Genomic DNA, 18,164 nt, shown 5'->3' on the forward strand with positions numbered 1-18,164 from the left:
CTCAATTCAAGCTGAGCTCTACTCTCATCTATCAATCCAATTTTCAGGTTTATCTCTGTGATTGGTACACATACTATACGGACATCTTGTTTCAAATCATTTTATATATTAAATTTCAAGGTATAATAAACCGAAATCTTTGAGTTCCCATACAATTTTAGAGAGGATAAAAGGTTATTTTTGTCACTTATGGCCTCAGAAACATACACATGTCAATGTGACCATTTCAAGAACATTGGTGATACAAGACAAATTCTGTGAGCTTACATACATATTCAGCTGTTTTGTAAATGGTAATTGACAAAAAGAGCATCTGTACAGACTTCAATTCCTCATTTTCAATCCTTTGCTCAGTACTTACCATTTACATCCCTCTATACACTCCCCTGCCATTCTCTCCTTACAATCAGCTAAGGAAATGTCTCCAATCTCAATGCACTTGGCATTAACATTCAAATAGCCCATTATCAAAATTTAGATTCATGCTAATGACAAAAGGATTTGGGGATATACCAGATGTGTATATTCCTGGCACTAGGGGGTAAAATATAACATTTATAGAGCTAAAATTACACATTTATATTTTCAAAAGCCAAACTTCACATATTTTGAGCGCACAGAAATTTCGATCGCCAATGAATGATGAATCTAACCCGTTCGAGAATGAAAGCAATGGTGATACATGAAAAGAAGAGAGGATGATCCTATTTAAATGTTTATTACAGAGTTTTTTTACAGAGTTAACAAAATAGAAAATTATGGAATTAGAAGAAAGAGAAACTACAAAATGAGTTAACACGTCAAAATATTGATGTGGAAGAATGCATTAATGCTGAGGAAGCATGCATAAACAAAACACAGACAAGCAAGAAAAACATGGAAAGATAAAGATTCTTTGCGCTCACTTATGTAATCAATGCTTTGTAAATGTTGGAAGACAGCTGAAACAAATAAAGCAATAGATATTGATTTTGGGGAAACAGCAATATTGATATGCTTTAAAAATACATCAAGTAAAAAAAAGTGGAAAGCCAAAGGAAATCACAAAGAGAGCTCTGTGTTTAACTGTTACTTCAATGATTAATGTTAAAAAATAAACTAGTATTCTTCAAGTTTACTTATTCCAAACCTAAATAATTGATGAGAGGTAAAACTACTTATAAGCAGCCTAATTTTCAACTATTAATCAATTTTCTACTAATATCCTTCAACCATTCAGTCAACTTTCTGTTAGACTAAAGACTACCTATTTTGATGGTAACTCCAAGCATTAAAGAAAAAGAGCCATAAATCATGTAGTGCGAGGATCTAAGTTCTCTATTTCAATGTTAGAAAGTATGTTACAAAACAGGTACATGGAACAATTTGTGCTACCTACACATTAAAACTGATAAATTAAACATTAGTATGAATAAATATAAAATATGCTACATTAAAAGTAAATGGGAATTTATGACAACAAGGGATAAAGAGAGGAGGTTAATTATCCATGACCAAGAATGTATCAAAGCAAAGACTATGAAATATGCACCACAAGCAGTGTGCATACCAGCATTATGCATACTAAACCATTATGTATGTAGTGTTTTAAAGCTACCTTACTCCACCTCTTATGCAATGAAAGTTTCGGAAATTAGAAAGGCTGTACAATATTTATTCTATTTCTATAATATACAGTACCCCCAAAAGTAAATGATCCAAGAATGAAACTGGATTAATTCAGTGATGAAGAAGTTAAATATGTCCTTATGTCTCACTGTGATAATACTACTACTGTACAAATTTACAATTGTCTTTTTTGAAGCACTTTACAGAAAAAATATACTGTAATGGCGAATTATCATTCTTCCTCTTATGCTCACTCAACACACTTTTAATTTAGTTGCACCTCTGAAGTCCATGGAGGAGTCCTTGTTTTGAATTAAACAAATGAAGGAGAACTTCACAGGTTACTGTCAAGCTCCATAAAATCCTACCATGTAGTTCACTCGGTTTTTTTTCCGTTTTGTCAGCAATCTACTAATTTCAGATCTATCTTCATCCAGAACACATCATCAGGATTTGTCATTCCTGGTGATCACAAATAAAACACTAACATTTTTCAGTGCATAAAAGTTTCTTCTTCAGGCAACACAATGGCATCTGCTTGCATGACTGTCTTCACTGAAGACAGTGCAACAAATTATGCAGCCAATACAAAGAAAACTAAGACAAAAATTGTCAATCACACTGAACTAGACCGTCCTATGAACATTGTTCTTGAAGCACAGTCTAACCCAAGGCAGTTTGATGACAATTTCTTGTTTTTGATGTCTTCTTGCAGTTCCACTCTCACTGACTGCACCATCCCAGGAGATGTGGATGCCACTAATACTGAGGTGTTTTGAGGAGGCAGCAGTTTCTCTGCTCCACCAGGTGCATCCTCAATGTAAACATTCTTGGACTCCAGTCTAAGGCTGCCCCATCCAGAAGCTTTAACATAAATAAAAAAAATATAAGTGCCAAAGGTACAGACACATCATGAATGTGATAATCGGTAATGAGATGGGAGCTCTATGGCCTAAATAGATGAGAAAATGTGTGACTCCAAAGGCTGCCATATATTTTGGAGTCGTAATAAACTGATTAATGGGACAGAAAAAAAGTAGTGTGAGTATGAACCAATGATGAAAGAATTAGCATGCAGTTGCCTTACGACAACCTGCCCTAGTAGAAAACAATTATATCAGAGGCATTGAATAGAGGTCTCAAATGTGTCAAAGAATCTCTCAGAGACATTCTGGAAATATCTCCAACACAAATATGAGAATAATATGAAATGTTTCCACATCCCCTAATGGCATGGTTTTGGAGATGTTCCCACAATATCTTTTATGATCATAATGAGCACAATAAGGATAAAATTTGGAAAACATAAACAGTTCTGGATATACAATATCCAAGAGCAATCTGGAAAAAAATCTCTCGCCAAGCTGTCACAATTCCCTCAAAATCCTGTATTTTTCTCAGAACTAATTTAGCTACTAAATTCATAAAAAATCTAGATCTGAAATTCCTTTAATCATACAGCATTATCCCTGCACTGGTTGCCTATGAAATACGTTGCATTTAATGCATTGCAACCTGTATAATACTGTACCCTTTATGGTATTTTTCTAAGATCCAAAATTCTTATTCACACATTTGAATTGTTTCATCAGGCTTGCTTTTTCACTTGAGTGCACACAATTATAGCAATTATAATTTTTACAAATCCAAAACAGTATTAAATGACAGGCAATAATTCACACAATGTTGATTTGTTTAAGGTCAAGAAGCTCACATAAAAATGATTGTTTGCTTGTAAATTTATACAATTGTGGCATCCAATTCACACAACCCCATAACTTGTGATTTCCTGAAATGCCATTTAAGGCATCAAGTGTGAAATTTGATTTTGGGTGGTATGAGAATGTCCCATCTGAGGTACAATATGCTAAAATAAATAGGTTGCCAAAGATAAGAAGAAAGAAGACCAAATGAAAATAAGGACCCGTACGTGGATTGAGATGAAAAGTTAAATCTCAGTATTTTCAAAAATTATTTGAGATTATTGCCTAATAATTTTCAAATGAAACTAGGAAAGCTCATGCTTGGATAGATGTAAAAAATGTTCCTTACCAAGAGACAGAATCACTTCTAGTGATGGAAGAAGAAAGGAAAAAATTTTGACAGAAGAGCTCAAGCTTTAAGAGTACATTAATATTTACTGAACTCAAATACTGCCACCCATGAACTTCGCAAAGTGGTTCAACAACTCTGTAAGTTGAGCTCAATTTCCTATAGCAGGGAAAATTAGGTAATAGCAGCAGTAGAAAAAAGAAGACTGTAAGCAATAGAATTGCAATAATAGTAGTAGTACTTATTAGGGGAGGCAACCAACGGCAATGTCATTTGCACCAGAAGTGATAGGTGGGTAATTTGGTAAGGTTAGGGTATTCAGGGAGCGGAAGAAGGGTGGAGAGAAACCCAGCAACAGCATTAGCCAACTCTTCACAAAAGGCCTCAGGGTTTTCACAATTTATTGCCCCATCCAACAGAATGACAAACTCACTTAAAGTGCTTTCCACATAGCACCCCATATAGGGATCGGGATACCACTGAAAAACCTGGCCACCACGGGGATTCAAACCAGGGCCTTTGATGTGGGAAGCCAGTATCTTAGCCACCACGCCATCCCGATTCCCAATTAGCATAATAGAACTGTATAATAATATCATGGAATTCACCATTCACCAATATAATACAATTTATTTACATTGAAGACCATGATGAAACTATTGAAGGGTTGAACCACAGAGGAATACTACAGATGAATTATGCAAAAAATGGGATGGAACAAGTAAATGCAATGGATTAGGAAGGTATGACAAGATTGGCTTGGAGGGCTGAAATGTAAAAGATAATAGACTATTTTGCCAAAAGGGAAAATTATAAAAATTATACCATTGTAAATTACTAAAAAACTTCACCACAAGTCATCATGGCTTCTTGTCAGGGCACATAGCCCCATTTTTTCTTGTAACCCGAGCTTTTTCCAGGGAACTAATACAGCTGTCTAACTGCAGTATTTTTGGAATGATGATTATGATTTGTAATGGTCAGTATCATTTCACAGAGAGCTTGACCCTTATTATAGTTCATCTGCAGCTATATTATCAGGCAAGTAGCAGAATGTTCACTTGTTCCAAAGTCGAAACAAAAATAAATGAATAATTTACTAATAAATTAATTACATTTTTCTACTATATTTCTTTTCTCACTCCCTCACACGCAGATATCCCTCACTTGACTCAGCTTTACTTATTGTATGAAGAAGAAACTGTTGTATTTTCTCTGTTGCTTCCAACATATCAGAATGCTCAAATAATATGAGAAAAAGAATGGATAGCTTTAATTGTCAGTCTTAATAGTGATCCAATGGGAACAGAAATGGCATGGCATATGCCATGTCGTCTGAAATATTCAGTCAATCATCTCTGCAAACCTTTCATTCAATTGTTTTCAGTTATACCATGAATTGAGTCTCGAACTAATGATATAAGGTTTTTCCAATCAATGCCTTTTATGAAGAGTTCTCAGGAAAAGCACCACTGACCAGCATTAACATCAAAATATCAATGTTGCCCAATGCTACCCACTGGGAAAGCTAAGAACTCTTCATCGAAAGCTGTCTGGAATATTTTTTATAATACAAAGTAGTGATTGATGTGGACAATAATGAAAATATGTATTCAGAGTAATAAACTAATCTTACCCAAGAGTTCCTCCATATTTAAAGTATGGTGGTTTGATGAATGCAAGCCACGTCCCCTATCCCCAGTCCTCTGACTGCTTTTGGCTAATGTTTGATCAGACTTCACAATCTTGTTGTGCTGACCTGTTGGAAGAGAATGGAAGACAAACATTCAAAATCTGGCCTCTTGTCAAACTTGACCATTATTTATCATACATAATCTCTCCTACAATATGTACAAGGAACACACTTGAGAATCAATTTTTATTCCAAAAGATAACAATAACATCACTGCTAGAATACAGAAAAATACCTTTTTCAAATTTAAAAATGTAGTACCATGGTTCAACTTTAATTTCATTCTCCAATTTCAAATCTGAATAGCCTTCCAAATGCTGATGTACGAGGGTCATCCGGAAAGTAGTACCCGTTCGTGAAATAAAGACACAAAAGTAAATATTAACAAACATAAAAAATTTTATTTGAAAGAGGATACTTTAAACTACTTCTCAACATAATCTCCAAGCAAATTAAGGCATTTGTCATAACGTGTGACAAGTTTCTGTATTCCTGCTGCATAGTCCTTCGCCGCCAGCTCATTGAGATACGCGAGGGACCCATCTTGCACAAATTTTTGCATAATGCTGATGGTGTTTAACAATTTCATGAACAATTGTTCGAGAAACATTGGGAAAATGCTCACAGATGTCATCAATTGTGACGCGCCGATCGTTCCTCACGAATTCGTCAACTGAGCTCACCAGTTGGTCTGTAATGACAGACGGTCTCCTCGAACGCTCATCGTCGTGTGTGTTCCCCCTCCCCATGTTGAAGTTGCGACACCACCGCCGAACAGACGACTCGTCCATTACATTGTCTCCATACACCTCCTTTAATTGGCGATGAATATCACATGGGCGAACGTTTCTTGCATTGAGGAATTTAATCACTGCCCTCACTTCACAACTGGCGGCGTTCTCAATTTTTTTAAACATTGTAAACAATCACAGAAACAACACAGGCAATGCTAGCGTCACGCAACTTGGCTCAGAGAAGGCAGACAAGCCACTGAAGCTATCTGACCTCGTCCAGCGGCTACTCGCGTCGTCAGCACTTCATGCGGCACGAACGGGTACTACTTTCCGGATGACCCTCGTATTAAGCACAATCCACATGTACATAATACTTTCTTATAAATACCTATAAAATAAATATAATTCTAGAATTAATTTCATCTTTTATTTTCATATTTATTTTCATATTTTTATTTCGTTTATGCTGTCCAGCAGACTAGTTCAAAAACAAAAATTAGACGTTCATCCCATTGGCTTCCTCATTAGTGCGGTTACAGTCGCTTAAGTGGCCGCCCCACTGGGGTGTCCCCTGGTAGTCTTCTCACAGAGGAACAGATGCTGTGCTGACTACCTTTCGTCTTGCCTTCACCCTTCGCCCAATGAGTGACACTACCAGGAGCAATTATTAATAATGCTTCCACCGATAAAGTTCTAGCAATGTTAAAAAACCTCAAAAGTCATCCCACCACGCCATGTCTGTAGATTCCATGGGAAGGATCACTATCAAAGCTATTCGAAATTTGAAACCCATACCTTAACCTTCGGGTCTTGGGTCCCCGGGATTGGTCGTGAGCCTATGCAATCGTTGCATAGCTCACGCCTCATTCTTCGAACGGATGCTAACCCTCACTCGCCCTCCCCGGCCCTTCCACCCCCGTCAATACAACAGTTAGGTTCGAGGTTGCGCCAATTTCTCCCCCTCCACAACCTCTTTCCCCAGCCCCTCGCGCGACGCCTGTCTCTCCCCCCATCCCCACCCAAAAGGCTTATCATGAATGGACGGCGTTACGCCCCACACAGGCCCTCACACGCGAGTAACCTCAGCGACACGCACACGCGGGGTTGAATGGATCAGAGGTGGCGCTGAAGGAGGAGTGTCGAGGCATTTAAACGGGCGAGAGAAAGCGGCAAAATGTGCCATTCGATTTCCCCCTTCCTTATTTTTTCTTTCTTTCGAGAGAGGAGCGCTGAGATTTTCGGCACGGATCCTCACGCTTCGGTGCCAAGGAATGGTGGTGGTACTGGGAAAGTTCCACCGACGAGTCAGTGGAGGATGGGAACGTTGTGGGGGGGGGGGGGTGGCAAAGGTTGGTGGTGGATAGGGGGCGAAATCCGTGCCAGGATTCGGGAGAAAGGCAAAAGGAGTGTCATTATTATTTTTTGCGGCTCTCCCGTGCCAAGTGCCCACGGGGAAGAAGACAGGGCCGAGAGGATGGGGAGGGGGAAAAGTTGAATGAAATTCCTGCAGGACGTTGCTTCGGAGTTAACGGGGTCGGCGTCGCCCATTGAATTCGAGACGAGGGTCCCTCACGGGTGGGGCGGCGGGTGAGGGAGGGGGGCGCCGCGAACACTCTCCAGCAGGGACGCATAGCGACGCGATTACGTAAATCGGCGATTAATGCCATTATTCCCCCGCGTCGGTTCCAAGGTAATAGACGAAAAAAAAATTACTAGCCCATCATACCAGTAAGATTCAAGTGTACGACAACTTTCATCATCACATAAAATGCATTTCCGACAGTAATTAGAGGCAGAAAAGTCCTCGAAACTTTTGAAAGAAATTACTCAACTTTCTGGCCACCATGTAAATTTATATTAAATAGGCACTATTTACCATAAATTACTTATTCAATATGATTATACACAATTGTATGAACGAGCCCATATATGAGTACACAATCTTGTTAGTGCATATGTAAAAATATTTGTGTCATTTTGCTACGATCAATTAGACGCAGCGGGCTTGCAATAATTGTAAGCATCTACAATTTGAATAGCCTCTATTTGCGACTATTCATTGCATTTCTATTACCTAAGACTGATTTGCAGCATATATCTTATCCTTTTTCTCCGCTTGCCTACTCATTTCCTAGACCATCGGTAAGTGAAAAAGGTGACGTGTAAATTACAAATATCGAATACGCATTAGCTACTCATCTTTAGGAGTCCCATTCCTGAGTTTTCCAGAGTTTATCCCAACGGACGATCTTTGTTTCCGTATTCTCTTCCAGAGTGTCTGAAATCTGATTTGGCACTTTTTGTGAACCATCCGTCAACACTGCACGTTCCAATGATGATACTATCGCAGACATCACTATTTGAGTTTTTCCTTATGTCAGGCCTTACACGCGCGATGTCCTACGGCAAACATTAAAAGGACTCACGGCTACAACGAGCACTGTTCTCATCAGGACTTCTGAATATTACGGATATCATATTCTAGTTATTTTTTTAAGGGCCCCTTTTCCGAATTTTTTTTAAGAAATCGAGAGAATCCCTACTTTTTCCCGATTCAATGCATTCCCTGGATAACTTCTTGTTTAGGAACCATTGCAAGGACCTTTTCTTGCCTTCTGGTGTTCAACTTATGTCAACATAGCCCAATTATTCGAAGTTTTACTTGAATGATCAAGCTTAGGTGCAAAAGTCAGTCAGCAAAGAGGGTACAATCATTGCTAAAAGATTTATAAAATCAGTGTGATAAGTATGGGATGAGAATAAATGTAAACAACACTATGGTTATGAGATTTTCGATTAAGGGAAGCTAAGTCAAACGTTAAAATGGGACTAAAAGAGCAGTTGAAATCATTTACTTAACTCGGATAATTTTGGACCAAAATGTTCAAAGTAGTGGGAAGAAAAATTTGGCAGGGCAAGGAAAAGACTAGCAAAAACTTTTGAGTGGAGCATGATTTTTTTACGACGCGGAAACATGGTTGTGGAAGCTAGAAGACAAGTGTGGATAAGAAGCTTTTGAATTGTCGGCGTGGAAAGGATGGCACAGGCAAAATTAAAGGAAAAGAAAACAAATGAAGAATTGCTAGGTATGGTGGGAGAGGAAAGAGGATTGTCGGGAGAAATTCAAAGAGGCAGGAAACGCGGATGCAAAGCATTTTGAATGGCGATGGGACGTTGAAGAGTGTTAACAGACGGTAGGACGATATGCACCAGAAGTTGGAAGAAGAAAAGGATTGGCATGTTGAACGGAATGAAGGGAGGCAGAATGTATGCGGAATTACACAGTTTCCTATTTTTTTTAGAGAAAATGTAAGGTTGTATCTTGTTGGCCAAGGCTAAGAAATGTAGGCAAGTTCCATCTCTATCCACCCAAAACTTACTTTAAATCATAAACTGTCAACTAATAATAGTAAATTAAGGAAGCTGGGATTGATTTTTCACATTGCATAGGTGCTGGACCAAACCTACCTCTAAAGAACTAAACCTCCAAAAGCTAAATTCTCATCAACCCCTTCACTTCACCTAAAATCTTTCAATCTCGTAAACCACCAGCTATCTTCCCACCAACGATCTACACCCACTCATCAGGGGAAATATACCTCCGACTAATGAATGAACTATGACTGGCAATGAGTTACGACCAGACATATCATAAACACAGGTAAAAAAGAGAAGGAAGTTACCAAGTGTTTTCTATATTTCTTCACGCAATAACCATAAAATAAGTGTGTGATGACTTTCACGCCGTATTTGACAACCAAGAAAAGTATTTATTTCGCGACCTAAAAGTCTGACAGATCCCATCCAGCGCAAAGTAAATGGGAGTATCAGAATTTTGTAGCCGGTTTATATGATCGCGGACGACGAGGGAGCAGCCACGGGCGGAGGGGCAATAAAATGAGCGTCCATTTGTAAATGAACATTTTATCTTTCCGATTGATAGCTAATATTCATCGTCTCGCGTCGACGAATAATACACGGTATTTAAAATAGACATCTTTACCATCTTAGTATTTTTCAGGGAACAGAAAGAACTATGGTGGAAGATAAGATAAGAGGAGCACGTAATGGTCAATCATTATCATCATCCAAAACCCGGTTTCGGTCTTGGTCTTCCGTGGAGTCCTTTACATTTCCTCTTTCCTAGTTGAAATCTTTCTCCATTCCTTACTCAACTGGAGTTAATGTTCAAATCCACGCTATCCGGCCAGCCTTTCCTTAGACGGTCACAATTCCTCCTACCATCAGATTCCGCCTTGTTTAGCCTATCTGATAGTCAATGATTTCTAATCCTTAGCATACCTAAGTCCGGTTTATCACTTTCTAGAAATATTGACATTTGCAAATATATATGCTGCAAGATATATGGTAGTTAGCGTGACTCAAAATGTTATCTTCTCTGCCCATGGTCTTGATCGTTTATCGGCCGGTAAATGTTTCTCATGACTTAGCGCTTAAATGTGCTAAGTCTTCTTTCGCCCTTCTTGTTAACCAGCCGTCTCTCCGAGCCAATTATCAATACTGGCCATATTAGGGCTTGCCGTAGAATTAGTTTTACTCTTACTAAGGATTCGCTATTTTATCTGCGTAAGAAGTCTATTATAAGTTATATCTAAGTATTGACATCCACTGGTTATTATAATTCTACGCTGGATTTCTTCACTCGCATTGTTCTAATTGTTTACAAGAGAACCAAGATTTGTTTGCACATTCAAATATATATATGTAATTCATGCGTGGGGGTGGTAGTTTTGGGAACCTTTCGAGACAGCCATGTACTTTGTTCTTTTCTTGATTTATAACCAGTTCCAATGTAGTTATGGAGAATATTAAAACATAGAAATTTGAATTTGATGATTGAGATATTAATAATTTTATTATTTCTCATTTTTTAGACTTCCATCTCTTCTATTATCCAAAAGATACTAGAATTTATGTTAAATAACATAAGGTAAAAATTATTAATTTCATGAAAAAAAATTAAATTTGTTTAATGCAAAAAATATGTTCACATACATATCTATAAAATATATTTGAACAGCAGTCTGTGTCAGAGTCATTGCTCCGAAATTGACTGCATAGAAGTTTTTCAAAGGGAGTAAATAGAAAAATTCCAAACATTTGCAAAATAGGTACTATAAAAACTTTTGTTCGACTACCCAGGTGTCACCAAATTGCCACTTTTAGCTAATAAACGACTAAATACGTTGAAACACGGGCCATGAAATTACATTTACAAAAATGAAATTTGCATAGTAAATAAAAAGGTTTTTCATTTAATTCCCTGCGGTCCAACTGCTGATTCACTCAGTAAGCTATCATTTATTATGCTGTGCTATCTATTTTCTTTTTAGGTAAGTTCTATTAGTTATTGAATTCATTTTTTATACTGAATCCGTTATTTGGATCAGCAAACTCGCTGTTAAAGAAAATGGTATTGTCGTGAATTTTATCCTTTACACTGACGATAGAAACGCCCGTCATAATTAAAAACGTACCATAATTCTTAATCGAAGAAATTATACGAATAACAATACTCCGCCTCGAGTATAGACATGTAAATAAACTTTTAAGAAGGTATTTAAAGCAAAATAATTAATGTAATATTTAATAAAAAATACAAAACTGCGTCCCGCACAAACATATGCATACTACATCTAAACATGACTACAACATGCAACCTATCTAAACTACATAAACTGCAGTAGGTGCTGATCCATAATTAATCGAAAAAATGATAAAAATGTTAGTAAAGGACGATATATACACTTTTTGGGGGAAAAAATTAATGAGGTGAGTTGACGGGAAAACTAGCGAGCGGATATTACGTCAAACCAATCCTAGGGTTAATGACCGTCGATTTCCATCATTTCAAACTCTCCCCGGATCGGAATCCTGACCACCAATCTGGTATGCGGGTGACAAAGGGGGGGGGCAATCCCTAGCTGACAGCGTGGGGGAGCTGGCAGCTCGCGAGACCAACCACACGCGGTGCGTAGCCCAAGAACTCCCGGAACCGAAAGCTGGAGAGGAGCGGGAACGGCGCAACACATGCGCGCTCTCATGTAAGCTCCCGCATCCGATTTGGCCACCAATCGGGGGGTTCAGCGCCCTTAATGGAGCGGTGCTGAGGGGGGGGGCAGAGGGGCAGGGAATGGGGTGCGTGCTGCTGCGTGCAGCCGTCGTCGGAATGCCAGCGATCGCCATTCGCGGCGAGCGGCACAGCCACGCCTCCCCTGGACGTGAGCGACGGCAGATCAGCGATTTGGGGCCAACGGTGACAAATCCATCGCTTCCACTTCTCCCCCTCCTTCCGGTCGTGGTGCTCGTGGGGGCCCAGAGCGCACACTCGGATAGGTGACAGGTGCCGATGCCAAGGCACGCTCCCGTTTAAATCACCCGCGGGATCAAGTGAATGAAACCACACCTGCTCTCCGAATCCGGCAAGGTAGAAATCCATGACCCGAAAAATATCACTGCCGTGGTCACCACGGATCTAATAATCACATTTACACGATACCCTTGCTCATGTGTATGGCAGGGGGTGATTCCATTAGCATCAAAGTCTAATTTTTATTAATTATTTATTCTCAATAAATATACAAAATATTTCAAATCATGAAAATATATTATTTTTAAATCTACAGGAGAGCAGAACGAGCTGCTAGTAAAACTAACTATAAATTATGGGTTGGAAAATGAAATAATGACGACAAAATACAATACTTAGAATTTTCAATAGTTCCTAATGCATGGCTGATTGTAGTTATTACAATCACTTCTAGTTCAGGGGAAAATGCATATCTTGAATCTGTCGGTTAAATAGTAGACCTCTCCAATCTTATATTCATCACCTCGACTACCGTACTGGGATTGGGCTAGCAATAAATTTTCAACATTATCGCTAAAGAGACCTTTCAATTTACTTAAGAGATATACTCTATAATTTAACTTTGCTCCTTGTGTTATTCCCAACCCAGTATATCCATGAATATAGGCATGGTACGTAAGATTAATTGTATCATAACAATACTTCACAAATTTATCTTCTCTTTGAGACACACGATCTAATTCGGCAAATAAAATGAATTCGTGAGGGTCTCTAATACTAGCGGTATATCTACCGGAATGAGATGACTAGCGAAAGATAACATCGCTCTTGAACCATCTCGTTAAATTTTCCTAATGAGACGTGGTCTTTGGGACGATCCCAGGAACACTTCGGAATGAAATAATTCTGTGCGAAGGAGCAAAGGAAGAAGCAGTGATAAACAAAATTTAAAAAAAAATGAGTAAAATCAAAATTCTTGGTTTTCACACAACAGTTGAATTTTACCAATTTTCGATGCTGAAGACTTCGTCTGGGTTTAAAATACGTTTTCGGCAAACTATCAGGCCTTTATATAATTACCATTTTGTGTTGGGGAGAGGGGTTCTGGAGTCTTCTCGTTCTTAATAGAATTGCGACCGAAGCAAGTTCTGTAAACATTATTATATCAGGAGTTTTTTTAACTTCAAATCAACAACTATGAATTCCGCTGGTTCACTAAATTCGCACGAGCCGAGGTTCGTAATTCTTCACGTCGTGACGTCTTTAGATCAGGTTTTCCGCTTTAAAATATTAATATTATACGAAATCCGGGCCGTACACATTAAACGAATTTGTGGAATACAATATCGTTCATTTGACTTGAATATGGAGCAATTTTACCAGGTAACGCTGGCAGCCATTAAGTTTAACGGATTTTTCGGTCGTAATAGGCCCAAAGCAAGAAGACGCGCACCACAGCCAGAATCTTTTTATCATAGATGTACCGCCAAAGCTTTGATTAACTTATGAAGAAGCACTAGGCATAGTGGGGGAAGATAGGTCGTAGGAAGAAATTTGAATAGGGCAGGGAAATTCGATGCAGAGCATTTTGATTGGTGATGAAATATTGAATACTGTGATAGGGGAGGGAGCGTCAGGTAGGCGAGGTAGCTGGGAAAAGGACATTTCAAGTTTGATTAGAATGGAGGGCGGTGGAAAGTGCATGGCATTAAAAAATTTTCGTTTTAACTTATGATTTTAAGGTAATTTGGTGTCATACTAGCTGTATGGCTTATAAGTGTAGTCCCCGAATCCATCAGAAATCTACCCAGACTAGTAGACAAGTGTTGATATAACAAATCGCGGGCTATCACTCCAGAAACTAACCCCTCCATCTCCTCCTAGATCCCATTCTTATGACTCCATCCACCGGAGACTCCAAATGCATCTGCCGTTTGCGAAGGACCACTTGAAGATGCAATCACAGCAAAGGAATTCACGATAACATCACGGCATGTAATATCAAAATAAGGTTGAAAATGGTAAGTGTGCTAAGCTACGGGATGATGAGGACCAAATAGTCACGGTGGATCCACAAAGAATGAGTCTCCAGATGAGCAAAGGAATAAGCAATTCCGTAGAGGAAGGAGTTCGTGATCAATCACCAGGCACGTTCGCCGAGACAACTAGCTAATGAGCAATAACCATATTTTCTAAGGGATCATTAATCGAACTTAAAATTTAACTTCGTGACGCAATCCGATAAAAAAATCGGCGCTCATTTAGCGCATAAAACTTGTAACACAAATATCAAACTATGAGGTGGGACAACAGCAAACCACGGCGATATAGAAACGTTGGTTTACAACCTCCTTAAACTATTCTGCTAAACATAAAACTTATTATAATTCTCTTTATGTCTCTCGATTCAGCTCCCCTCTCATTTGACCTCGTCCCATTACCTTAGCCCTCCCCATAGAAAGGATGACGATGTGCAACAATTAACAATTTGTCGAGCATTTACAATAATGCAGAAATACAATAATTTATAAGCAAAGCACACGTATCTAACACACACTTTGCTTCAAATATACCAAAATGGAGGCGGTATTTATTGTATTACGGACCAAAACAAAGCCCAAAATTAGTTGGATATGGAGATCGAGATGGTGCGGGGGCTAACGTACTAGCTTCCCACCCGGAGAGCGCGGGTTCGAATCACGGCGGCGTTGAATATTTTTCAGAGGTATCTCGATCCCTACTAGAGGGGCTTTGTGGAGGGCACTTTAAGTGAGTACGCCGTCCGTCGGATGGGACGTTAAACTGCGGACCCCTTGGTGCCTTTCGTAAAGAGTAGGCTAATGCTGACGCCGGGTTTTTCTCCACCCTTCATCCTTTCCTGTCCATCCCCTATGGCGCAAATGACCTCGGTTGTCGGTCGCCTCCCCTCAAAACTACTACTACTACGAAGCTTCCTCAATTATGTTCATCCTGCGCTATAGGCAACCCACAATTCTCCCTCATCACTCTACCTTTGAAAATTATTTAAATGCCAACCACGAGGATTTTTTTTAAACTAAATATGAAATATCTTTATAAATATGATTCGTAAAATTAGAGATCTTATTTCTGATAATATCTCGAACTGATACGAGACTGAAAAATGATAAATTAAAGGACGCAAAATACAAATTATGTTCAAAGGCGGAATAAAATTAAATGAAACAAAAATATAAAATTAGATTGCAAGATAATTATTCCGGTATTTTCATTTCGGGGAGTACCTATGGCTGCAGTCCGTAGGTTGGTGAAAAGGACGTTAGCATCACACAGAAGCTGGTAAGGAGAAATTTTCCTTCACACATCCAAAAATTCTAATAAATTTTCAGTCTCCGGTCTAGCTATCTACCTTAAACTCAAAGCAATAAGCGAAGTTCAAAGAACAATGAATAATTATTTTATTTGAGAGTTTTTAAGTGAAGAGTAAATTAAGCACCTGGGAACTCGCACCCGCAAATAATATGTTTGGCCAAATGTCAATCTATAGGAAAGGAAACACCCGTAAAGGTGCGAAAATACCCTAGAATAAGAATTGCTTGCGTTTTACATAAAATTTACGGAATTTTTGCTTGTTTTGGCTATATTTGCTTATTTATTTGGACAATCACAAGAGGTTCCACAGCAAATGAGGTCATTCGCGCCTTACATCATGCAAGCATTAGACTGACAAATACTCTGTGGAAGGAGAACTGAAGACCAAATTTACCGATTTCTAATATAAGAAATACTGGGATTCTGTGGAGCAGCGACCGTACAAAAATACGGGGAGCCTGCACAGTTCAAACCTTCTCTTCCACTTCCATATGCAATCGTAAAAGTCAAGCCCAACATTTTGAACTTAATTTAACACGAAATATGTCGGCGTGGTGAATTTTGTAACGTATCTCATATTAAAATGAGACTCAGCTTGAGAAAGCTACTAAGTCATTGATTTTAAGCCTCTGGGATCGTGTCAATTTGGAAGACAAATCGTGCCGGCACGTTCAAAACCACTGTAAGACTCTTGCAGCTGTAGCAACGCTCCAACAAATTAAAAAAATATTCGATCAGTATTTAATTGTTATCGATTCAATTAATTGATAGTTCACTTACCGCTTGGATAAACACCGTATAAAAATTTCATTTTTCTCGCTGAATTCACTCGGATGGTAATAAAGACGGCGGCTATCCCATACAGTCATTTAATCTGCTCGTAATCGAAAGTAAACTCGTATAGATCGGTGGTAAACTCTAAATCGATCTAATATGAACTCTTATTTATGGCGTAAGCGTATATAACACACGTAATATTCCTCCTCCCAAATAGACTCCTATAAAAGTAAATTCCTGTTTGTAATCGCCGTTTAACTTCGTAATGCGATAACGGCCCTATATATATATGCGCATGCGGCCAAATCAATGTTCATCGCATTTATCGGAAGCCCCCGCCGTCGATTTGTCTCGCGATAACAGCGCGATTATCTTACTATATTTTTTTTTACCTCTCTTTTTTATATTCTCCTCTTTTAAACCTGAACATTCAACACTTCTTCGCAAAGGAAGTTATTGATCAAAGCGCATTTTACTCGAATCATGTGAAACCTATCTTCGCTCAACACAGAACAGTATTTATCATTTTATGACAATTTGCAAATCAAAAAGAGTTTCGCTGGACTCAAGGGAACTCTTTTAATGAGAGGTTTTGATGCAACAGATTTCATACAATTTTTTCGGGTTTTAAACAAATAATACATACGTATGTCCTTTTCCACACATTTTACCGTTTTAAAGAAAAATCTTTTAGTGAAAAAAGCAGAATTAAACTTTGCCCAGGTAGCGAAACCATCTCTATCACAGCAAGATCCGTGGTGAACCTTAAAAAGTCTCTTCAATGATCAATATTATACTTACTGTGGTCGTCTGTTGAGCCTATCAATTATCATCCTTGTCTAAAAGAACGTTTCGTGACTGTGATAATAACAATAACATTGGTCAAGTATTTTAAACCTAGGGTGTCGTTGTCAAAATAAAAGAAAATTTCAAAACAATATTCGAAGATATCATTATAACAACAAACACTATTTTCAAAAATATACTGTGAAGTTAACTTCTAAATATCTCGCAGCAATAAAGCGTCAGCCTGAATCGAACCCGGGCCCTCCCCTCATTAGTCAAGCGCTCTTCTACCCAATGGATTTCCAAGCTCCTTTATTTCTGCCATTGACCATTTACTCATCCAACGAGGCGAGATAAAGGAAAAGCTAACATCCAATAGACACAATCCAGAATATTCATTAAGGAAGATGAAGGAAAAGTTAAAAGATGGAAAAATGAGAAAAACCTTAACACTTAAACGAAACACTGGTGCATGCAGAGGAAACCAGACGATCACCATCGTCTTAGTAAAAAGGGGAGTGATAAGTAAAATCACAAAACAAATAGTAATAAGAAGATGTGATTCCATAGCCGATTCAAGGAGGAGAGTTGAAAAAGAGATTAACTCAAGGGCACTTAGGTTAAAGATCACTAAACCAGCAGGATACGGGCAAAAGGAGGCAAGAGGGACACCGTGAGAGCAAAATAGCGCAAGAGAGTAAGTCTATCACAAGAAAGAGTTACTAAGGCAATAGTAGCAGCCTGATCGTAAGGAATCGATTGGAATATAAATCACACGAGAAACTTATTTTTCTGCGGCTAAGGGATGCGCGTGACCAAGCATAGAAGGTAT

At 38.6% G+C, this 18,164-nt stretch overlaps 1 protein-coding gene across 1 annotated transcript in view; it reads right to left on the reverse strand.

Annotated features, from left to right (window-relative positions):
* Positions 1–451: 451 nt before the first annotated feature.
* The window catches only part of wgn (Tumor necrosis factor receptor superfamily member wengen), a 110,108-nt gene continuing 92,395 nt past the window's right edge, over positions 452–18,164 (reverse strand). Inside the window, exons 3-4 of the mRNA XM_071596861.1 lie at positions 5,297–5,419; positions 452–2,472 (exon numbers count right to left, since the gene is read on the reverse strand). Of these exons, the coding sequence (XP_071452962.1) occupies positions 2,225–2,472; positions 5,297–5,419 (371 nt within the window). The 3' untranslated portion in view covers positions 452–2,224. The remainder of the gene's footprint in view (positions 2,473–5,296; positions 5,420–18,164) is intronic.

Source organism: Hetaerina americana, unplaced genomic scaffold, assembly GCF_022747635.1.
Source record: "Hetaerina americana unplaced genomic scaffold, ioHetAmer1.1.p SCAF_8, whole genome shotgun sequence".
Classification (NCBI taxonomy): Eukaryota; Metazoa; Arthropoda; class Insecta; order Odonata; family Calopterygidae; genus Hetaerina; species Hetaerina americana.